The 24586-nt window shown below is 47.4% G+C and overlaps 1 protein-coding gene across 1 annotated transcript in view; it reads right to left on the bottom strand.

The window, feature by feature from the left end:
- Window positions 1-11786: 11786 nt before the first annotated feature.
- Window positions 11787-24586, bottom strand: part of Kdm2a (lysine demethylase 2A) — an 86133-nt gene continuing 73333 nt past the window's right edge. The window contains exons 15-22 of the mRNA XM_008822873.2: window positions 24048-24317; window positions 23446-23577; window positions 20932-21021; window positions 18519-19228; window positions 16094-16257; window positions 14792-14950; window positions 14024-14239; window positions 11787-13281 (exon numbers count right to left, since the gene is read on the bottom strand). Coding sequence (XP_008821095.1) covers window positions 13100-13281; window positions 14024-14239; window positions 14792-14950; window positions 16094-16257; window positions 18519-19228; window positions 20932-21021; window positions 23446-23577; window positions 24048-24317 — 1923 coding nt within the window. The 3' untranslated portion in view covers window positions 11787-13099. The remainder of the gene's footprint in view (window positions 13282-14023; window positions 14240-14791; window positions 14951-16093; window positions 16258-18518; window positions 19229-20931; window positions 21022-23445; window positions 23578-24047; window positions 24318-24586) is intronic.

Raw genomic sequence — 24586 nt, 5'->3', positions numbered from 1 at the left:
TTTTTTTTTTTTTTTTTTTTTTTTTAAATTGAGTTTATGCTGGACATGGTGATGGCTTGCCTTTCATTTCAGCACTGGGGAGGCAGAGGCAGGTGGATCTCTGATCTACATAGCAAGTACCAGGCCAGCCAGCCAGCCAGCCAAAAGTATATAGAGACTCTGCCTCAAAAACCCAAACCAGCCCAGTGTGGTGGCACAGACATTGAAATCCTGCACTTGGGAGGCAGAGGCAGGTAGATCTCTGTGAGATGGAGGCCAGGCTGGTCTACACAGTAGGTTCCAGGCTAGCCGGAAGTACATAGTAAGACCCTGTCTCAAACAAACAAACAAACCAAAAACATTTATTTGGGTTGTGTGTGTTTGTGTGTGTGTACATATAGGTGTGGAGGTCAGAAGACAACTTTTGAAGTCTGTTCTCTTTTACCATGTGGATTTGGGGAAGGAACTCAGGACCTGTCTCAGCTCTAAATTCATTTACCCACTGAACCATCTCACTGGCCCCTGACTATGAACTATGAGTTCAAATCACAACCCTGGGACCTAGACTACATGACCAGACCTTAACTCTGACCCCCAGGTCCTTACTCCAGACTTCAAGTAGGACCAGAGATCTAGACTTTGGACCATAACCTTGATCCTGACTTGGTTATCAGGCCAATCTTGATTCCAACAGCAAACCCAGACCGGTACATCATAACCTTTAATCTTGGACTTAGGGTAAGGTCCCAGTCCTAGACTCAGACATTGTCTCCAGTCCATGGTCCTAGACCTGACACCTACAATTTTGGATGTCCGAATTGGAGACATAGAACTTCTCACAGGCCACCAAGAAATCAACTGCATTGAGACTCCAGATGTACCCCAGCCCCAACCCCCAGCCCTCCTGCTCCTGTCCCCAGGACTCCTTATGTTCAAAGAGACTTATAGACCCAGGTCATCAGCCAGGACACTTGGGCCAGCATCTGTCCTTGTGCCCCACGTCATCCAGAGATACATTCACGAGAATTTTACCCTATGAGTATCCAAACTTTCCTAGGAGGATACAGGAGTCTCAGAATTGCCTGGCAAAACATCCTATCAGAAGGACAAAAGCTGCAGATCTAAAGGCAACACCCCATCTCAAACTGTCTCCCTTTCAGGATCCCATAGCCCTGTAATCCCAGAGTTTGGGAGGTAGAGGTAGGAGGATCAGGAGTTCAAGGTCACCCTTAGCTACATAGTGAGGTAGAGGCCAGTCTACTCCATATGAGACTGTCTTTAAAAAAAAAAAAACACGGCTAGGGTTCAAGCCATAGTCCATCATACCCAGTAGCAGCAGTACTCAGTCAGTAATGACAAATCAGTTAAAAATATACAACAACTGCGGGGCGTGGTGGCACATGCCTTTAATCCCAGCACTTGGGAGGGAGAGACAGGCGAATCTCTGTGAGTTCAAGGCCAGCCTGGTCTACATAGTGAGTGCCAGGCCAGCTGGGGCTACAGGGAGACCTTGTCTCAAAAAGACAAAAAATAAAACAAAACAAAACAAAAAACTATGCATCTCTCTAGAGTGCCTCTCTTATTTCTAAGATGTCAAGACTCTCGCCAACCCCCACCCTCATCCCCACTCCAACCCTGGACACTTAGAATTCAATCCTTGTGCCAGTTTGTGGGTCAGCAAAGCATGGACCCCCCTCAACTCCATGTGTACCTCTTGGCCACTTTGGATCAGAGCAGCTCAAAGATGGGAAAATCTCAGGGGATGGCATCCCCAGACACTCAAGTCAAAACTAGGCTTCTCTTCCCTGACCCCTGTGTCCACCTCCCCTCTTCCTACTGCATTACCACAACCTCCAGAGAAGGCTTCTTCTGAGGTGAAGACATAAAGCCGTCTGCACCTCAGGATTCCTATGACCATTGCCCTGATGCAGGCTCTGACCAGAATGGCTGTCTTCAAATCCGTATGTGAAGGCACTAATATCTACATTCTACTACCTTCAGGACCTATTGCTTTGATTTGAAAATTGTGTGTGTGTGTATGTGTGTGTGTTGTATGAGTGTGCCTGTGCATATTCATGTGGGTACAGTTGCATGTTATGCATGGGTGTGGAGGCCAGAGGTCAATATTCAGTGTCATTCTATAAGATTTATTCATTTATTTTAATTAATTAAGAGACAGAGTCTCTCACTGGGACACGGGGTTCACCCATCAGGCTAGGCTGACTGGCCAGTAAGCTCCAAGGATCTGCCTGTCTCCACCACCCCAGTGTCAGGATTTCAGGTGTGTGCCACTGTGTCATTTTTTTTTTTTTTTTTTGGTCTTTTTGAGACAGGGTCTCTCTGTAGCCCCAGCTGTGCTGGAACTCGCTATGTAGACCAAGCTGGCCTTGAACTCACAGAGATCTGCCTGCCTCTGCCTCCCGAGTGCTGGGATTAAAGGCGTGTGCCACCATGCCCGACATGTGTCAGGCTTTTTACATGGATACTAGGAATTGAACACAGATCCTCATGATGTTGCAGCAAGCACTTTAGCAATTGAGCCATCTCCCCAGCATCCCTGGTTCACCTTTTGCCTCTGGTGTGCTTTTCAGGATGAGACTCAGACAGGCATTAGTTTTTGATGAGTGAAGGAATGAAATTTGGGGCAGAACAGAGCTGGATGCTACAGCAGGACCAGATGCGCCTCTGACCTCCCCCCATGTTCTGCCCTGACTCTTGGGGACTCCAAACACAGCTCCACCCTAGCCTGGGTTTTCTGGAACAGCTCCTATTTAAAAAACAATTCCGGCTGGGCATGGTGGCGCACGCTGCCTTTAATCCCAGCACTCGGGAGGCAGAGGCAGGCAGATCTCTGTGAGTTCAAGCCCAGCCTGGTCTACATAGTGAGTTCCAGGACAGCTGGGGCTACAGGGAGACCCTGTCTCAAAAAGACCAAAAAACAAACAAACAAACAAACAAAAAACAATTCTGCCTGAAGAACTTGTCAGACCGGAGTCTGAGCTTGGATTTGCAAATGCCAGCCATCCTTTCCCTTCACTACCTGGAAGCCCAGATGGATCACCCCACCCCATAATCCCAAACCCACAGCCCTAGTCAGGCCTTCTTTGCAGGAGCTGGTTTCCCGGACATGCTTCATGGATCCCTGGGATCCAGGAAAGCAGTTCCAGGAAGCCAGAGGCCCAGAAGACTTTGTGATGCCCTGGGCCTCAGGCTGGTCGTTGGGATGGTGCTGCCCCCTGGTGGTGACTGAATGGTGGATTGTAAACTTGACCTTTCAGGCCAGCTTCAGTCATTTCCTTCTTTTGACAAACCTTTGGTGCCCAGATTGTGCTGGGCAGAGGCCAGGGTGCTGGGACTGAAAAGAGAGAAGCCCCATTTCTGCCCAGCTGGACACATCGTTACACATTTGGAGTCTCCACTGGGTGATTCATAAGTGTCTCAAATTCAGTGCAGCCCACACTGCACTCCTGCTCCAACAACAGACCTTGTCCAAATCTCCCATGGAGGCTCCTTGAGTCTTCTCTTCCATTACTTTCCCCATCACCATGTATACGCTGGCTGTAATCTTTGCATCAGCTGAGTAGATCTGTGATGTGTGCCCTATGTGATCACGCCCTTCTCTCAGGCTCCCTGACCCTCCACAGAAGCTTTTAGGGCCGGCATTAAGCCCTATCTCCAGGGACTACCCTTGAGGGAAGGAAAGCACCCACTGCCTTCCTGTGGTGTGCAAGACCTCCCAGCCCTGGGCCCTGCTGTCTGACAGGTCTTCCTTCTGTGGAGTAAAGAAGCCTGGTATATTTCCACCTCCCCAACCTTGACTTGACAATTCCCTATCCTGGACGTACCCCCCTCTCCTTCCCACATGGCAGGCTCTTACTTTGCCTGCTATTTCCTGGGCCAAAAGGCTCCTGCTCAAAGGACTCTGCCTTAGTGTCCATGTTTGTCCTGTGGCCAGCACAAAGGCTGCAAAGAGAAACAGGAAGGATCTAGTGTTGTTCCTGTCTGGTAGAGGAAGAAAAGCCCTGAACATATATTTCCAGCTAACTTTGCAAAACCTGTGACCTATAAAGTGAGGGTATTTAGAAGTGAGGGCAGAGGAAAGGGAAACGATGGAAAGCTTGTTTGATTGTTTTTTTGTTTGAGATGGGATCTTACTCTGTGGTTTGAGGCTGGCCTAAAACTTGCTCAGGCTGGTGGTAAACTTGTGACAATCTTCTTGGCTCTGCCTCCCCAGTGCTGGGATTATAGGCATGTGACAACCCTGCCTTTTTTTTCCCACTGCCTCGGATTGAATCTAGGATCTTGAACATGCTAGATTAAGTGCCCTAGCACTAAGTATTAGCTCATTTATTATTATTATTATTGACAATTTTTATTTATTATTTTTATTTTATGTGTTTGAGTATAATGCCTGCATGTATGTAAGTGCACCTCTGTTGTGCAATGTCTGCAGAGGTCAGAAGAGGGTGTTGAATTCCCCTGGAATTGCAGTTATGGATGGTTGCTAGCCACCATGTGGGTGCTGGGATGGAACCTGGGTCCTCTTCAAGAACAACCAGTGCTCTCAACAGCTGAGCCACCTCTCCAGCCTTAAAATTTTTTGTTTTGTTTTGTCATTTTGTGGGGTTTTTTTGGGGGGGGGCTGGGATTTGAGACAGGGTCTCATTTTGTACTCCTGGTTGCCCTCCTGTAATTCATAGAGCTCCACTTGTCTCTGCCTCCCAAGTGCTGGGATCAAAGACCAGAGCCACCCTGCTGGGCTTATTACTATTATTTATTTTTTTTTGGGTATTATTGAGACAGGGTCTCCATGTAGCCCCAGGTGGCCTAGAACTCGCTATGTAGACCAGGCTGGACTCGAACTCACAGAGATCTGCCTGCCTCTGCCTCCCAAGTGCTGGGATTAAAGGCACCTCTCACTGAGCTGCCCAGGCTACCTTTCAACTCAATCTGTAGCCCAAGCAGGCCTTCAACTTGCCATCCTCCTGCCTCAGCCTCCCAGATGACTGAGTTATAGACATCTACCATCATACTTTACCTTTTGTGTTTAATTATTTATTACTACTACTATTATTATGTGTGTGTGCATGATGTGTATGTGTGTGGGTATGTGGACCATGACACGTGTGGTGGTCAGAGGACAACTGTGGAGTTGGTTCTCTCTAATCTCTCTAATGTACCTTTACATGGGTTTTGTAAACTGAACTCAGGTCACCAGCCTTGCACCAAAAGTGCCTTTATTTACTAAGCTATCTCATGGGCCCTGTTTGGTTTTTTTATTAAAATTTTTTTTTGTTATTTTTATGTGTATGAGTATATTGTCTGCATGTAAATGTATCATGTTGTGCAATGACCTTGGAGACCTTGGAGGTCAGAGAGAGCGTCGAATTCCCCCGGAACTGGAGTTATAGGCGGTTGTTAGCCACCATGTGGGTGCTGGGAACCGAACCCGGGTCCTCTGCTAGAGCAGTCAGTGCTCTTAACCGTTGAGCCACCTCTCCAGCCCCTTGTTGTTTTTTTGAGGTAGGACCTCACTATGTAGCACGGGCTCGCCTGGACTCAATGTGTAGACCAAACTAGCCTCACTCAAAGATCTGTCAAGGTATTTGTTGAGACAAGGTCCCACTGTATAGTCCAGGCTAGCCTCACGATCCTCCTGTCTCAAACTTCCCAAATGCTGGGATTACGGGTGTGTGCCACTAGGATGCAAGTCCTTAGTTAATTCGCAAGTAGTACAAGGACCTGCCAGGGTTTCTCACGACCCACTTTCCAGGAGCAGCGCCTCTCCTTGGGACCCTCCAGTGGCGATCTGCCCGGAGCGCCGGCCTGGGCTTTTGGCCAGGACCTGAACCGCTGCCCCGCCCCTCCCGGCCTGGGCCCCGCCCCTCAGTCAGGATCCCGCCCATCTGCAGGCTAGGCCCCGCCCTGGACTTAGCCCCGCCCCTTTCTGGCCCGGCTCAGCGTCAGCCCCGCCCTGGCCTTGGCCCCGCCCGCACAGACGCGTACTCAGTGCGCATGCGTTCCTGCGCTTGCAGCTCAGCCTCGCCGGGTCCGCCCCGGCGATCCCTTTTGTGCCTGACCGCTTCCAGCTGGCTTGTGAACATTACCCCCTCGGTCTCCTGGACTTCACACTGGGTTCGAAGGTGGTGTCGCGGTGCGGCGGGGGAGATGGAAAGACCTTCTGCTACCCCGGCTCAGTGCCTTGGCCGAGACCCTCTGCCCGGCCTTCGGCTGTCCAGAGGGTTAACTGGGATGATGGGTGGGGAGGCGGCCTGCTTAGTGATCGCTGCCCGGCGGAGTGCCTTGGTCTCACTTGTGCCCACTCCAGGCATCCTCCAAGGTCTCTTTTTCCCTATTTCTCCTCTGCACGCTATCTCTTTGCTTTTCCTTTTTTCCGGTTTCTCGAGGTGCCTTAGAGACTAGTCTAATATCACCCTTCTGAGATGTATCCTCAGCCTCTGGGGAGAGAGGGATAGACAGGACTGGATCAGGCCTAGTGTGTGGCCTCCAGTTTCCCTTCCCTGCTTGGACTGTGGCCTGGAAATCTGTTGGGAAGTGGATGGACCCTGCACCTAGTGGGTGCTTAGCAGAGTTGGCCTGCTGGGGAGAAGACTAGGATGTACCTCCAACCCCAAATGGTGCATCATTTGAAGTGCTCTATGCAAATAAAATAGCAAGCCTCCGGACTGCAGAGATAGCTCAGTGGTTAAGGAGCCTGCTGTACAATCGTGAGTTTAAATTCCAGCACCAGTGTTAACAAGCCAGTTCTGCAAATACCTGTGACTCTGGCTCTGATGTATCTGGCGCCCTCTTCTAACCTATGCACACATGCACACACACTCACATGGGCAGGTACACTCACACTTTGGGTTTTTTTTGGTCTTTTTGAGACAGGGTCTCCCTGTAGCCCCAGCTGTCCTGGAACTCACTATGTAGACCAGGCTCACCTTGAACTCACAGGGATCATAAAACCACCTGTTAATTCCAGTTTTAGGAGATTCAACACCTTTTAGCTTCTGCACCCCCCCATACACATAATTTAAAAATCAGTCTCGTAAAAAAATAGGACTCAAAGCTGGGCATGGTGATACATACTTGTAATCATAGCACTTAGGGAGGCTAAAGGATCATTAGTTCAGGGTCAACTTGGGCTACACAGTGAGTTCTAGGCCAGCCTGCAATATATATTGAGACTTTGTCTCAAAAACTTCAAAAAGCATGGTGGAGTATGCCTTTCATCCCAGCACTCGGGAGGCAGATAAACTAATCTCTCTGAGTTGGAGACCAGACTAGTCTACATAGGGAGTTCCAGGACAGCCAGGCAGGACTACATAGTGAGACACTGTCTCAATAAATAAATATTAAAAAAAAAAATCCATCAGGACAAAAATCCAGTGGCACAAGCTTTTAATCCCAGCACTCAGGAGGCAAGTTCAGGGCCAGTGTGGTCTACATAGTGAGTTCCAGGTCAGTTGGGGCTACAGGGAGACCCTCTCTCAAAAAGACCAAAAAAAAAAAAATAATAAAATCAGTAAGAGGTTGGCCTGTAACCCTACCTACTCAGGCAGCTGAGGCAGGAGGATTGCAAGTTTTCAAGGCCTACTGGGCAACTTAATGAGACCATGTCTCAAAATCAGTATAAAAAAGGTTGGGGGTGGGACTGGAGAGATGGCTCAGCTGTTAAGAGCACTGGCTGCTCTTGCAGAGGACCTGGGTTTGATTCCCAGCACCCACATGGTGGCTACGAACCGTCCTTAACTCCAGTTCCAGAGGAATCCGATGCCCTCTTCTGACCTCCGCAGCATTACACAACATGGGTGCACTTACATACAGGCAGGCAATACACTCATACACATAAAAATAATAAGCAGGGCATGCTGCTGCATGCCTTTAATCCCAGCACTTGGGAGGCAGAGGCGGGCGGATCTCTGAGAGTTTCAGGACAGCTGGGGCTACAGGGAGACCCTCTCTCAAGAAGACCAAAAACAAAACAAAACAAAACAACCTCCAAACCCAGGGCTGAACTTGCCAAGTAAACCAGGCCAGCCTTGAACTCAGAGAGATACGGCTGCCTCTGCCTCCCAAGTGCTAGGATTAAAGGAGTGTGCCAGCATGCCCAGCTACAAGATTTGTTTAGGGGCTGGGGATGACTCAGTGGTTAAGAGCCCTGACTGCTCTTGCAGAGGACCAGGGTTTGATTCCCAGCACCCACATGGTGGTTAACAACTGTCCAATTAACTCCAGCTCCAGGGGATCCGACGCCCTCTTCTGACCTCCCTGGGCATTGCAGGACACAGGTACCCTTAACATACATGTAGGCAATATTCAAAGATTTATGTTTATATATGTGTATAACGTGTATGCCCCCAGAGACCAGAAGAGGGCTTTGGATCCCCTTGAGCTGGAGTTACAGGCAGCTGTGAGCTGTCAGATGTGGATGCTGGAAACTGAACTTGGGTCCTCTCAAGAGCTCTAAACCACTAAGCCCTCTCTCCAGCTGTTTTCCGCACCCCCCCCCCCACGCCTTGGTTGTTTACTCCGTTTGGGGGGAGAACAGTTGGTACAGTGTATATGTGGAGGATGGAGGACAACTTGCAAGAGTTGGTTCTTTCCTTCTGCCACATGGACCTTGGGGCTCGAGCTCAGGTTGTCAGGCTTGGCAAGTGCCTTTACTCATGAAGCCATCTCACAGGCCCATCTCTGGCTTTACTAACCAAGTCACTTTGGGAAAACTGTTTTAATGTCCATTTCTCACCTTTAAATGGGAGAGTAGGGTTGTCCCTACCTACTTACACCATTGGTCCACCACTTAGGAAGCCCTAGAAGATGTCAATCAACATTTTCTTTTCAGGACTCCTTTAAGATCAGTCTCTACCTGGCCCTGAAATTCACCACAGAGCTCAGACCTGAAGGGCATGAGCCTGACCTAAGGGAGCTGGCTTCCCAGAGAAGTGACTCAGGAACTGAGGTATTCCAGACACAGGAAAAGGTTTGTAAATTAGAGTCTGGGTGAAGAGGGGCCAAACTAACAGCCTAGGTGCTTGACAGCCTTGGAATTCCGTGCAGACTATGTGGGGATGAAACAGAGAACTCAGGCTTGGTGACAAGTGCCTTTACCCACTGAGCTATCTCACCGGCCCAACACATTGAAGTTTTAAGCAGGCAGTAGCAGCCAAGTCAATCTTTGAAATAAACTATTAACTTGGAGATGAGTTTGGACAAGAGGTCATTGTTGAGGTCCTGGACAGTGGTGGCTTCATTCCACTGAGATGTCAAGGATAGTATCAAGCCAAGGGTTTGATAACAGGGAGGCAAAACCGACAATGTCCTTTTGGTAATACCTAAACATGGTCACATCTGCAGTCATCCTCAGGAAACTATCAGACCAGCTTATCACCCAGTGCCCTATTTCTAGAACACACAGAACCAGAGGATCCTTTACTTCAGTTTATGATAGCAGAATAAGCAGGAATTCCTGAGCTCCTGACCATAGTGTCCAGAGATTGGGAAGCCTTTCAACCTACCAAGCAACAAATTGTTATATGGACAAAGTAGAGGGCAGGGATAATCCCAACCACAGCCTACCTGGAGGCTCTAGGCAGGTGGTATCTCAAGGAGGGGCCTGGTCTTGGCTACCAGGGCTGTGGATCAGGAACATGAAGGCCATTTCCAGGAAAGCACAGCTAGGGTTTTCTTGCATGTAACGGGCACTGTTCCAAACACTGCCTGTTTACTTTTTAGGAAGTCAGACAACCTTAAAGCTGATTTAAAGCACTCTGACATCTATTAACTTTGGTTTGGGACAGCAAGGTGGTTGAGCAGGTGAAGGCACTTGCTGTCAAGGCTGGCAACCTGAGCAATCCCTGGAGCCCACATGGGGAAAGAGACTCCTGTAGGTTGTCCTGACCTGCGCATGTGCTGTTATGCCACATGGACACTCACTGTCATGCAGAACACACACATTAAAAATCTGAAAAGTTTCCTATATGAAGCAAGCACTGCTTTTTGACACAAACAAGAAAAAGCTGGTGAGGATGGGGGGCTGTGCCAAGGCCGCAGCTCTGCCTCCGCCCATATCCCTGGTCTTGACCACACCAGTCGGGGACTTTCTGAAAACCTCTGAGACATACAACAGCAAAGCAGAAATGGGTTGGTTTTTGTTTTTAAAGTCTTTTTTATTTAAAAACAAAAACAAAACAAAAAAACCAAATCAAAATAGTTCCCATTGGAGGCTATTTCTTTTTTTGTCTTTTAAAAATTTTATTACACAAATATCTCCCACTCCCGTGTGTCAGAGGACATCCTTGCTCTTTTTAAACCAACAGTGAACTTTTAGAAAACAAAGTTCAACTAGCTTCCTTCTTTCCCTGACCCAAAATAATCCCAATGTGTTGCTGTGGTAGCCTAAGACTTACTCCCTTAATGCTTACATGTATTTAATTTAAAAATCTTAGCACAACATTGGAGATTGACTCTAAATAAACAACAAAATATATATTTACAATATTTTTCCAAAAAACAAAAAAACACAACCAAACCCTTTAAACATAGTGACTTTAGGAGTTTTATTTATTGAGCAGTTATTTTTTTAATCACCAAGTGATTTTATATTATATATATATATGTATATATATATAAATCTTCCTTTCCTCTGGTTTTTTGCCCCGGTGTGTGGAAAGATGGAGGCAGAGGTCTGGTCTTGCACTGAGGAGGGCAGGCTCTCCTGGCAAGACCATGGTTAAGAGCAGACGCAGGAATATGACAGAACTCCCAGGTCCTTTGTAACCAAAACAATTCTCTCCTGAAAGAGGACCAACCCTCACTTCTAAAAACCATTCTCCCTCAGTCCTAAAGAAAAGTGAAACCCAGCAAGGGCATCAGTCCATCTGCCGCCATCCTGGGCTCCCTTTTCTACTGACCGATTTACGTCCTTGGTAAAAATGCTTGTTTTTTTCCCCAAACCAAAATGCAAACATAAAGACCCAAACCGAAAACAAGCCATCAGCTTAGAAATTTCTGTGGATGAACTGTTCCAAAGTCAGAGGCACTCTCCCGGCACAATCCCTGCTCTGAAGGGGTCTCTCCACCTCCCCTTTTATAAAAAGACGACAAACTTAGCAATATTTTCCACAGGAGCAACCAAGAAAACAAAAGGCAGGAAGTTTCCAATTATAGGTCATTAATAATAGTATTAATAAGTTTTTGCTCAATACCCAGGGTTCTTTACAGAGAAATCCCCCTAACTGAGGCACTCTGGAATAAATCACTGGCATCTCAACGCTTCAGCCCCAAAATCCTGGGGCTTAGAGACCAATGAAATGGGCAGAGGGTCATGGGAGCAGACTGCGGTTTTTAAGGTGCAGCCAAGAGAATCGGCAGATTGGAAGAAACAATGCCACTCTCTGCCAGGACCCAGTTTTCCTGTAAAAAGGCTGGTTACTGACAGGGGCAAAGCTGGGCTATGGCGTCAAAGAGGGGACCCTTCTGCCTCTATTGCTTTGGCAGTGGCAAGGGTGCAGTTAGCTTATGTCCTTGGTGGTTCACACTTCAGACCCATGGTACCTGGGAATCTGTCCCCTACTGATGGGAGTTTAGGAAAGCCTGAGGCTGCGTTACAGGAAAGGGGCTGAAGTGGGAAGGGGTGTGGCTGGAGGAAGAGATGGGGCAAGGTTGTGCTATCAATCTCCTACAGATGGGGAGCAGAGTGCAAATTTGCATCTATCACTGATAAACTTGCCACAGGCTGCTGCTGAGCATCTCCTCATTAAATATTGACCCAAAAGAATTCCAACCTTTCTTTCCTTTTATTTTTAAAGTGCAAAAAGCTCTCTGCTGCCCTAGAGAGAGGATCTTTGGACAGGCCATTCTATGCAAAGTAAAAGGGGGCAGCTGATGGGGTTTGAAGAAGGTGGTAGAGTGGGAGACACCATGCTCCACTCCCTCCCTGCACACACATGTGCAGCACACTCAGCCACACACACAGAGGCACATGCACACCCTCTTCCACAGCTGCGGGCAGAGGGTAAGTGACTGGCTTCCAAGCAGGACTCCCTCCCCTCTTAAAGGCACCAGGTCAGTGAGCTGCTAGGCAATGCACAGGCCTGGGCTCTGGACTCTGCTAAACCAGTGGCTTGGAAGCGCCTGGCCTGGAGGGAGGTGGGGATTTAGGTGCTCCTCCGTTCCCCTCACCTGGTTGGGGGGAGGGGAAGAGACAGGCTGCTCCCTCTGAAGAAACACATCCTGGGAAAGCCCTGTCTAGGCAGGAAAGAGGACTTACACGGAAAAGGGCAGTCAGTGGGAATCACAAGGGGTGGGGGAGGGGAGGGTGCCTGTCTTAGAATCTGCCTGGGTAGCAATGAAATGGGATGTCCCTGGGGATACAGTTCCAGCTCCTTTGAAGAACTTTAATAACCCCAATAAGTGCAACAAGGACCTCACAGAGACTAGTGGGAAAGTTGGAGGGTGGGGGGAAGGGCAGGGGATCAGACTAGGGAGTATATCATGTGAACGAGCAGGAGCGTTGGATAGCATCAAGCTCAGGGACAGGAAAGAAGGGCTAGAACAGACTCGGAGCTAGGCTTAGGACATTTCACAGAGCACCAGTGGGACCTGCCAGGTCTGGTGTTCCTAGGGCTGCTAGCCCCTCCTGCAAAAGCCGGGAGAGTGTAACGGAGGAGAGACACACAACGGACACCATGAAGAGAACCTGGCCATGGAGGCAGGGCCGCTTTCTTCCCTGGAGTCTGCTCAAAACCAGGCACTGCTGGGGACCATGAGTAGGAAGGAAGGGCTCTGGGCCCAGTGCAGGTGAAGGATGCACAAATCCCCCAAAGTGAGAGCCCAGCTTCCCTAACAGGTGAGCAAGCTAGCAGGCACCGGAACAGCACAGTCTGTGCTTTCTCCTCGGATCAACCTCTCCTCTCTTTTCCTCAGGAGAGGAGCAGGCAGGTGAGCTTGGTGTTCACCATTCTCTCTGCCCCACCTGTGGGAGAAGGGCTCAGAGACAGGAGAGCAGAGAGGGAGTGTGATGCAGGCCTCAGCCTGCACAGGGTTAGGGAGAGGCTCTCCTTGGGAAGGCAGGGGAAGATCAGTTTCCTGTTCAGTCCGGGCTGAGCATGTCTTAACTGATCTTCTGTATCAGCTTCTCATCAGACAAGCAATAGAGGCTGTTGATAGACAAGTCTGAGATGAAGTGCTCACAGGCTTTTCGAGTGATCTGCTTGCATCCTCGAAGGTCAATCAAGGTGACATTAGCAATACGCCTTAGGAAGAACAGGGTCTGGTCTGTCAATTTATTGCAACCTATGGGCAAAGTGGCCAAGAGAGTAAAGGTCACAAACAGCTGTAGAAGTCCTCCTCTGCCATTCAGCTTGCCCAGCTCTTTCTTCAAAACACTAAACCAATGCCCCTTTCAACTCCTAAGTCCTTGCTCACAGAACAAAAGTGTCATCGGCACTGTGGCCTCCGAAGGCTTCTCACTGTCATCTTCCCAACACCATGGGAAAGCAGGCACGAGGGCTGTTAAGCTGACCAAACTGCAGCTGGATGCAAGACCCATGCAAGAAAGGCACCTGAGTTAAGCAGTACCCGTCTCAGCCCTCCTATTGGTTAAAGAAAAAGGAAGTATCTACCCAGAGTGGTCTAAAACTCAGATACCCTTCCGCCTCTGCCTCTCAAAGAGCTGGGATTAAAGACGTGTACCACCATGCCTAGCTATGAATTTTATTTTAAAAGATTTTGTATTTATGTATGTGTGATACACACCACATGCAGAATCCAGAAGAGTGTTAAATATCTGGAGCTGGAATTACAGGTAGTTGTGAGCTGCCCAACATGGGTAATGGGAACTGAATTCGGATCCTCTGCAAGAGCAGCAAAAGCTCAAAACTGCTGAAGCACTTCTCTAACCTCTTGCAGATGTAACTAGCAAGCATGGTTCAGTCAACCCACCACAAGCCAACCCTGGCTTACTCATCAAGTTCCAAAGAGGGCTAGGACCCCCAGAAAGCAAGTCTATCACTTAATATACCTTGACAGCACATACCTGCCATATTGAGCTCTGTGAGGGAGTAGCGAGTGGAAGAACCGACAGCAGTGAGCAGATTGGAGGATTGGTCTGTAAGGTGGCTGCAGTGACTGAGGTCGAGTCTTGACAGGAGGGGCATGTGGCGAATGATGAGTCGAAGAGTGGCATCCGTGATGTCAAGGCCTGCCAACCGGAAATCAGTCATGTTCCGGAGCTTGCTACGATTGTCCTGACCTGCACAGGCAAGAAAAGAGCTCAGATCAAGGCTTCTGATTCTCTAATCCAGGTCCAAAGCCCCAGGCAGTATCAGCTCTCTGTGGATAAAACCTCTTGTAGGGTTCAGCACACAGCCCTGCTTGCAGGAGTGAATAGTGTGCAGAGATGTTTCCAGGAGACAAGTTTTCTTCCTCCCAGTGCCCATCATGCCTCACCTCCACAGTTATGTGCAGAATGCTCTCTCTCTTTTCACACAGCCCCATGATTTTCTACACCATCTGCCATGCCAACAGATTTTGATGGTTCCTCCAAACATGAAGCCTTAAGACTTTCTTGGGCTCCTGTTCTCTGGGTCCCACACTCTGACGACTTACAGAATGTACTTCTGAGTTTGTTTGTGGTAGTTATCTGCTTATAAATAGTTACCATGCACTTGAACATGGTCTGTTGCTGTGTCTTTCACTTTGCATTCTTTTACCTTTCCACGGCTCAGTTCTGAGACCTTAGTGTCAAGGTCTGTCCAAAGCGTAAGCTACCCTAAAACACGCAGAAGTCAGGGCCAGAGCATACCTGGTTTATCAGTTGGTGGAGTCAGCAAGTCCCGAATCTGAGGGTCTTTAATTCCTACTGCCCACCGAAGATCGAGGGTCCTGAGAAGAGGGCAGCTGGAAGTGCTGAGGGCAGAGACGGCAGACCAGGAGCAGCCTGCTAGGAGGAGATCTTTGAGTCCTGCAACAAATGGAAACATACAACATACTCTGCCTAAGAAAGCATTCAAAGCCTCAATTATCAGTTGGCATGAGCAAAACGAATGGATTACAATTGCTAGTCTAATGGGAGAGGACTATGTCCTCATATTTTAAATACTGTATTTATTAGTTTTTAAAAATTTTACTTATTTTTATTTATTATTTATGTGTCTTTTCTTATGTGCATTAGTGTATTGCCTGCATGTGTGTTAAGTGCACCCATGTTGTGCAATGCCCATGCAGGTCAGAAGAGGGCATAGGATTCTCTGGAACTGCAGTGATGGATGGATGGTTGTTAGCGGTCATGTGGATGCTGGGAACTGAACCTGGGTCCTCTGTAAGAACAGTCAGTACTCTTAACCACTGAGCCATCTCTCCAGCCCTTCCTCATCTTTTAATAATCGAGTCCAAAGATTGCTATAGTATCATAGACCTCCAAGTTACAACTTCTGTTCTGGTGTTAAAGCCAACTGCTGCAGGTCTGGGGAGATGGCTTAGCCACACAAATCAGAGGACTGGAATTCAGACCACAGGAAGCCACATTTCAGGGGTGCGTGGGGCCTGCCAGTAATTTCAGCCTCAGAAGACAGAGATGAGGGATCCCTTGCCTCAATGAATATGTTAGAAGAGGGATTCAGGAAGATTCCTGACAACCTCAGGCTTTTACATGTATACATAAAAAAATGCATGCATGCATACATTCCAAGCACACATGTACACTGACAAATGAAACCAACTGCCTAGCTTCTACCAGAATACATGATGTGTGGCTTCTTCCTATCTGAGACCTCAGATGCTAAAGGTCTACCTAACAAGGGGCTGATCAAGGCAACATCTGACTCAAGTTTCCTCACTGTCTGTTAGGAAACTTGCAAAGCTGGCAGCAGCACCTGATCTCATTCTTTTTTTTTTTTTTCATCTAGTACAGTAACCAGTCCAGTGATGCCTTGGAGACTGGCAGGTACAGAGGCCCAGGGTAAATGCCTTGTTGATCAGAAAGGCAACCATTAGGACTGCTGCCCCAAACTGCACTACAATAGTTCTAAGCAACACCTCTACTGGTACAGTGTCTACTGCTGGTCCTTTGGGCTCTGGGAGGACGGAAGTCTGGCTCTTCACCTACCGGGCAGCCTATTGACCAGCCATGTCAGCTGCTTTTTGGAGATGTTGGTCCAACTGAGGTCGAGGCTTACTGGCTGCCTCTTGATAATGCCACTAAGAGCTTGGGGTACAATGGCCTTACACCTACTCAAGTCAATTTTTGTCCAGAGTCTTTTGTCACAGCACCTGTAAGAGGGAAGAGAATTGGTTCTCATTAATTAGATATTCCTGTCAGAGGAGCTCCCAAGACACTGCTAGAAGGCTTCCAGAAAAAGCTGAGCACCTGGAGCGTCATTTCCGTTTTCCTACAGAAAAACAAAAATCTATCACCTTCTGCCTCAGAATCAGGCAAGAACTGCCCTGTCCTTTACAGTAACTAGACGCTTTGCAAAGCCATGTTCAGTAGGGCACTGTTTGGCCAGTTCACTGAGACTTCTGGAGGGGCTGAGAACCAATTCAGTTATAACATACTGGACCAGCATGCTACAAGTCCTTCCTTTAAAATGGTATGGGCTCCTGCTGAAATGTATATTTAGGAAACATTAAAAAACATTTTTGTGTGTGCGTGGGAGACAGGGAACTTGCTATGTAGACCAGGCTGGCCTTGAATTCAGAGATCCTTCTGCTTCTGCCTCTGCCTCCCAAGTCCTGGGATTAAGGGCACATGCTACCATGCACAGCTGTAAATATTTTTTAAGTCAATTTTATTTATTTATATATACATACATATATATATATATAATTTTTTTTTTTTCTTTTTTTTTTTTTTTGGTGTTTTGAGACAGGGTCTCCCTGTAGTCCCAGCTGTCCTGGAACTCCCTATGTGGACCAGGCTGGCCTTGAACTCACAAAAATCCGCCTGCCTCTGCCTCCCAAGTGCCAGGATTAAAGGTGTGTACCACCATGCCTGGCATCAATTACATTTTTAACTTGGTTACAAGATACATTTTCATACAGTTTTTTTTTTAAATTTTAAAATTTCTTGAATTCTGACTGCCTGACACTCCTTGTCCTGTCACTTGCATTTGAGGGAGACACAGGGTACTACTTGGCACAACACATCTGCCTTGAGACCATTAGTGTCTCAGGCCAAACGGGGTTATCAGGTCTGCCCTCTTCCACCTTCAGGTATCTGTTCACTGCTAGCTTTACATTTTCTCGTCAGTCCAGGCCAGATGTCAACAAGAGAGGTCTCACCACACCACTTTAACTTCTATTTAAATCTTATAGTTCCTGCCCCAGTTCAGCTGGCTGGCAGGGTATAGGATGATAGTATGTAGTAGAAGTTTAATTACATGCCTTGGCCTGAGAACCAATGGGCAGAGCCTGGCAGGCCCACTTGCCTTTTCAAAAAAAATTAAACGATTGGTAAAATTTCACCAATGGCACATGAAATGTCTATGGCAGAAGACAGCAACTGAAAGACCAAAGTCCCTAAATAAGCATATAACTACTAAGAGAACACAGGTGGACCCATCTCAGAGGCTCTGGTTCAACAGGCCTGGGAATCTGCTTTACTTCTTTTTAGACAGGAGTCTTCACTTGCAGATCTTTCTGCCTCTGCTTCCTAAGTGCTAGGATTATGTGTGTGTACTACCATGTCTTAACAAGTTTCCAGACAGACAATGCTGGTCAGGATGCCAAACTCTGAGAACTACTGTAATAGAGTGTGACTAGGATAAAAGTTCTATATCCTGTAGTATATGGGAAAATCCCATAATGCTCAACAGTCATTTATTCATTAGCTCTAGGAATTTTCCCCAAGTGTCTCTGTTCAACCTGAAGAGAAATGGCCCTATGAAGCAGGAAGGACAATTAAGCCTCAGCAGGCTTCAGAAGGGGACACTGCTTGCTGAAGAAAGGAATGATGATTTAGGCATGGGGGAGGCTTAAAATTGGAAACAATACAGCACACACACCTGTAATCCTAGCACTTGGGAGCTGGAGGCAGGAGGATCATGAGCTCAAGGTCATCCAAAAAGCATCAAAACTGGAAAATTAGGAGCACCTTTATTTGAAAAGTATGCCCATTCATCTTGGTGAATGAAGTTATGGAGCATGGGCTTTAGGTGTAGCCATCCATCAACAAAGCCAGACCAGTATCTAGCATGCTTCAAGCTCTCTAATAGCACACGAGAGACAGGCTTCTGGTCTGCAAGACCCTGAAGTTGTAGTACAAACTGCATAAACCCACCCCTAAATCAGTTTCACTCCCTACAGTAGGAAGATGGTGGGGAAGCACAGAGTGGGAAGAGGAGGCAAAGGGCCAAGTTCCCCTAACTTGGTGCAGACACGAGAGACTCTTTAGCAGGACCCAGAGACTGGGTTCCTTTACTCCTTAAAAGACCCAGCAAGCCTCCAGATGCCAAGGTGCGTGCTCCTCTCACACAGAAGACCTGCCGCACACTCCCATGCCCCTATTCCTGATCCCCTGTATCCTTGCTCACCATTTATACCACGTCTTGCACACTCGCATACATTCACAAAGTTCTCTGCGGCTGAGGTAGCGGAAGACAGACATCCAGACCTCCCGCTGCATCCAGCTTTCGTCTCCATCCTGAGCCCAACTGCCCCGGCCATTCAGCCTGGCCGCACCCCCCTCCTCTGCACTGTCATCTTCCTCCTCCTCCTCCTCTTCCTCCTCCTCTCCCCCTAGCCCCTCCTCATCCCCACACTGGGGGTTTCGGGCTGGGCAGTGCTGCATTAGCACACGGGGGTTAGGGCGAAGGTTGGCAGAGGAGGCCGTGATGGCCTGCAGCTTGGGCACAATGGATGTCCCGTGGAGCTCTTTGGTGGGCCTCTGTAGCGTGACAGTGAGGTACGATCCCCGGATCTTGGCTTTCTCAACTTCAGACAGCTCCTTTTTGCCGCTGGGATTGTTCTCCTTTTCCCGTACCATGGTGCGCTCTGTGGCCTGCAGCCGCAGCAACTGCCGCCGTTTGAAGCGCTCATCACGGCTGGCACTGTGGTGGTCGCTGGGGCCAGCCCCAGGAGATGACCGAGTCACCATACCCCGGGGGGAAACCGGGTCGTGGATGAGCTGCAGCATGGAAGTGGGTGAGTGAGGTGGGGGCGTGAGGGGCTCCTCGCAGCTCCGCAGGGGCCGTAGGACTTTGGCTTGCACAGCTTCTTCATCGCTCTCTTCCATTTTCCGCTTCTGCAAAACGCACAGATAAACAACATCAGTACTTCTCTTCTTCTAAAAGCTTTAAAGCAACAGGGTGAATCTAGTGGAAGCCAGGTTGCTGCTACCTACAGGGGCCATCTCCTGTAAGTCTTTGATTCAGACTGTCAAGATCAGCAACTAAGCTCATGCCCAGGCCACAGAATGCTGACTGCAGAACAAAAAATCCTTAAATGCGTCACCTGGGAAACCTACCTGTAACAAAAAGGTTTGTGTCCAAGAAATGAGATCTAAAATATAGACTTCCTGCTTCTATACTCTAACTTCTGGTAATTCTCTGGGTAAAAATACTGTCACTAGGCTACTCAACCCTCTTTGTAACTTAACCACTTTAGTTGTGTCTCTAACTTAACTCTTTCATAATTAAGTGATGTGTCCATGCTGATGGACGAAAACAGCTCACCTAAACCAAGGACAAAGAATCGGACTGAGAGTGTCAGACATCCGCTCTCCAGTCTCAGTTCAGTCCCCCCAGCTGCCACTTCTGCTGTACATCCGATGTGAGACCAAGAGACCAAGGCCAAGAACCTCTGTAAGGAACTGTGTCATTGCAAATTTGCTTGGGATTATGGTGAAGAATTCCTTAGGACCCATACCTCATCCCTTGGCACCTGTGCTTTCCAGACACCTACCCCTTTCTGGGATCCACTGTGGCTATGCTATGACAAAACAAAAAACAGAAGCCCTACTAACAAATCAGATTTTCCTTGGGAGACACATGTCTCTAGCAACCATCTTGGTCTCTATTTCTTTTGTTCCTTATATCTTGGTCACTATGGAGAAAATGACCACCTTTAATCCAGGAGATAGCTTTAGTAGTGTACTGGGGGTAACTGGAGCACAGCATCTGCCAAGCCTCTACAACAACTGCTATGCCAATCTTCAACAGCATGTAAAGACACATGCAAAAGCTACTAGTCCAAGAACTTGGACTAAGTTTAGCAGTACACAAAACCTCCCTCATCACCAAAAGTATTTAGATTGAAACTTAAACTACTTTAGTATTCAAATGGCAAAAATAAAAAGATGAGCAAGCTCCCTCATGCCTGTTTCCCCTGTCTGTGCAAGGTCCTTACAAGACTGACATCAGGCAGCCACCTCCCATGTGCCCTCAGCAGGCCTTGCCTTGCCACTGTGAGTAACCAGAGTCCTCTTGGCCCACTGATGTTATGGGTGGCCATGAAGCCAGCAACCTCAGCTACCCTGGGCAAGGTCATTGAGCAGTTCCTACTCCCCAGAGGGGAATAGCAGCCTCTAAAAGACTCATTTGGATACGTAGGCTGTGCAGGTCTATAATAAGGCTGCAGAGTGAAAACACAAAAATGTAAACCTGCTTAACTAGAAGGTCCAGTACACACAGAGCAAGTAGTAGTGCCTCAGGTCAGGGTTTCCCCTCTAGTAACATTCCTCAGGACAAAGCTGCATACCTAATTCTCCATCTCAATAGCTCAATACTGCTTTCCCCCTTTCTAGGGAATAAAAGGACCTCAGGAATGTGCAGATCCCAAGAGGAACAGCAGTAATACCAAAAGCAAAAACTAACAAAAAACATATAAATGAAGGAAAAAAAAAAAGATATCAAACAAACAAAAACAAAACAATCTTCCTGGGTCAGAGAAAGCCCATGAATACCTAGTAAAGGCCAGTACACAGCAACCTACCAGACTTCCCTTTACCTGGGCTTTCTCCGAGCTGTCTTCCTGGTAACACTTTGGACACTCCCAGCAATTTGGCAATTCCTCGTTAAGCAACCCCTCTCCATCCATCTACAGGCAAATAGGAATGTTAAAAAAAAAAAAAAAAGTTAGTCTCTCCTGTCTTCTACATCACACAGTAACACAGATGAGAAGAAAGCTAGAAGCTACTTGATTACTAATGACCAAAGTCAGGCTTCCTGAGGAGACTTTCAAGGGCCTGGGTCAGTGTGGATTTGGGTCCCTTCTCCTGAGCATCTCATGTCAATGAGAGATCTTGGTGGCTGGGCAAACTAATGACTGAACAGATTCAGAGACCAATGGTCTTGTTTCTAAGACTCAGTGCTCTCAACTGTAAATTGTAAATACATGTAACAGTGCATCAATAATATAACTAGGATACCATGTATACCACTGGCTGAGGTAAGGACTAAATTAACTGGGTAATATATAAAATGTTCGAAGCTGGATATGGTGGCATTCCCTTGTAATCCCAGCACCTGGAAGCAGAGGCAGGATGATCTCTACAAATTCAAGGCCAGCCTGGTTTATAAGGTGAGTTCTGTGCCAGCCAGGGCTACAGAGAGAGACTGTTTAGGAAAAAAACTGTTTAGGAAAGTGCTCGGTACTCACTGAACTTTTCATATTAACCATCCACCACCATGGGAAAATATCACTTGTTTTTCTTTCTTGACACCATCTCAATATTAGCTCAGGCTGTCCTGAACTCACAACACTTCTGCCTTAACCTCTCAAGAACTGGGACTACAGGCATGCGCCACTTACACTTGGCTTTTATTTTATCAATTCCAAGATGCATATTTTTCACATTTTAATCTTTCTGAAATTGGACAGGTTCTCATCAGTGACAATGTCTTATAATCGCTGTCAGTCAAGTCGTAATCCTAAAATAGTTGACACTGGAAAAGCCAAGAAAGTACCAGCACCCATACACATCCATCCCATCATCCATACAACTTTGAGATGAGAGTCTATCAGTCTATTATCTCTCTATATTTCAGACTGTATATGTGTATGTATGTGTCCTCACTACATCATCAAGACTGACCTTAAACTGTATAGTTTCAAGCAATTTCCCCACCTCAACCTGGCGAGTAGCTGGGACTACAGGTGTGTATGTCACCATGCCCGTCACTCTTGTACTTGAGACTTTAAATACGATAGATCCAACTTCACAGGCTTGTTGTAAAGATTAAAAAGAAAATGCATGTAAAACATTCATTCTCTGTTCTGGCTGCATGTCAGGATCATCTGGGTAGCACAAGACTTAGGTTAGACTATTTTGACTTTATCTCTGAGGTTGAGTTCTGATGTTCTTACTTTTTTTGTTGCTGGTTTTTTTTTTTTGTTGTTGTTGTTGTTGCTTTGTTTTGTTTTTTGAGAGACAGGGTCTCACATGTGGCCAAAACTGGCCTTGACCTCAAGTTCTTCCTGTCTCAGTCTCCCATGTGGTAGGATTTCAGGTGTAGGACACCAAGCCCAGATGATGATGATGATGATTAGATAGGGCCTCCTTTTAGCTCCAGCAGGCCTGGAACTCACTATGTAGATCAGGCTGGCCTCAACCTAACATATCTGCCATTTCTGCCTCTGCCTCTGGAGTGCTGGAATTAAATGCTTATGCCCAGTCTTCCTTATTACTTAAAAAAAAAAAATTATTTATCATTTTTATTTTATGTGTATGTGTGTTATGCCTGCATGTAGGTAAGTGCACCCATGTCATGCAACACCCAGAGGACAGAAGAGGCTGTTGGAGCCCCTGGAACTGGAGTTACTGACAGTTGTTAGCTGCCATGTGAGTGCTGGGATACAAACCCGGGTATTCTAGAAGAACAACCAGTGTTCTTAACCACTGAGCCATCTCTCTAGCCCCCAGCACCTTATTACTTTTTAAAAGCTTACCCATGTGCTAAGTCTGATACAGACAATGTTAGCTGATATTCTAATCCCCTCAACACCCCTTGGGAACTAATATCCAGAGATAAAATGGGGATGTAGCAGAGATGCCTGAAAGCTTGAAGCATCTTTGAACAGGCCCTGAAGTTTTATGGTAATGGCCCAGAAACTTAAAATACAGTGTCCAGAAGACTCACTGTGCACTAGGGGCAGGAACTGGTCTATTTTGTATACTCTTCTTTCCTGGCCGGGTGTGGTGGCACACACCTTTAATCCCAGCACTCTGGAGGCAGAGGCAGATGGATCTCTGTGAGTTCAAGGCCAGCCTGGTCTACAGGGAGACCCTGTCTCAAGAAGACCAAAAAAAAAAAAACACAAAAAAAACCCCAAAAACAAAGTCTAGCACAGAGCATGGAACACAGTAGACATGTGAACAACAGGCTGATGATTTGAGCAATGGGCTGATATTACACCACTCTATTATGTGACCACAGAGCTGAGGGTGCACAGTTGGGATGGCGACAGCCTCTTGTGACAGGTATCCTACCTGTCTCTCAGGGCCTTTGGGTGTTTCCTCACCTGGAGGCAGCCAGGATGAACTATCTCATTGCAGATACAGCATTCCATGAGTTTCTTTTCGAAGTCCTGCGTCTCTTCATTCTGATCAACTTCTCCACAGAGGGAACATGTAACTGAATGAGGCAATCTGGGCTACAAGAGGACAAAGACAGATCAAAAAACCAGACTTAGAACCTTTTAACTGCAAGCTTCCCTTTCTCTGGTAAATATGTGGAATGTATGGTGACAAAGTAGTAAGAGAGACGGTTTTATCAGAAAGAATACTGGGACTCAACTGCCTGGGAACTAGAGCCCCACAGAGGGCCATTCCACTCTCAGTTGGCTTATCTCTGGCCTTACAGGGCCTTTCTAGCTCACTTAATGAGGGGATTAAGGCAGTAAATTGCTCTTCAAAGGCAGGTCTCATGTTTGAAAGTTGGGTGGGTTGGGTGATAAGATTATTTTCACTACTACATCCCGTCCCACTGAACCCAGGGAGAGGGTGACAAACTGAAGATTGTAACTCCACTTGGTTCTACAATCTAACTCTACACCACTTGTATTCTAGTCCCTCTGGCACCGGCGCCCCTCCCCTGAGTCTTTTACCCAGATCGATCACTCACTGCCAAGCACTGTCGTAGGACACAGGACTGCTTCATGCGTCCAGGCCCCCCAAATTTCTTCATGTCCCGGCAGTAGTGGCAAACACCACACTCTCCTTGCACACAGGCTTTACACTTCCTACAGCGCACTCTTCTCCGCCTGGCTCCAGACACAATGGGGGAGGCAGCTGCAGGCCTCACAGGTGTTAACCTTGGAGCTGGCTTCATGGTGTGAGGCTTTGTTATGGGGATGGTGGGAACTCGCACCTTTGGCCTGGTAGGGAATTTAAGCTGGAAAAAGAAAGCAGAGAGGTCAACCAGATCAGGTTGCTGGAAGACTGGAGAGAGGAGAAGATCACATGGCAATGTACCTGGCCCAGGACTTGGCACTGTCTTGTCTGTGGGTAAATCTGCCTGCCACTTATTTTTATAAATAACGTCTATGGAACAGTTATGTTCCTTATTCATGTATCATCTATGGCTGCTTTTCCACTATAGTAGAACTGTGACACTGTGGCTGTGTGCAGTACCTTTACAGAAAAATCTGCCACCCCCCCCCC

This window comes from Nannospalax galili, unplaced genomic scaffold, assembly GCF_000622305.1.
Source record: "Nannospalax galili isolate Female #2095 unplaced genomic scaffold, S.galili_v1.0 scaffold89, whole genome shotgun sequence".
NCBI classification, from domain to species: domain Eukaryota; kingdom Metazoa; phylum Chordata; class Mammalia; order Rodentia; family Spalacidae; genus Nannospalax; species Nannospalax galili.
The sequence above is the reverse complement of the archived record's forward strand: the minus strand, read 5'-3'. Positions and strand labels throughout refer to the sequence as shown.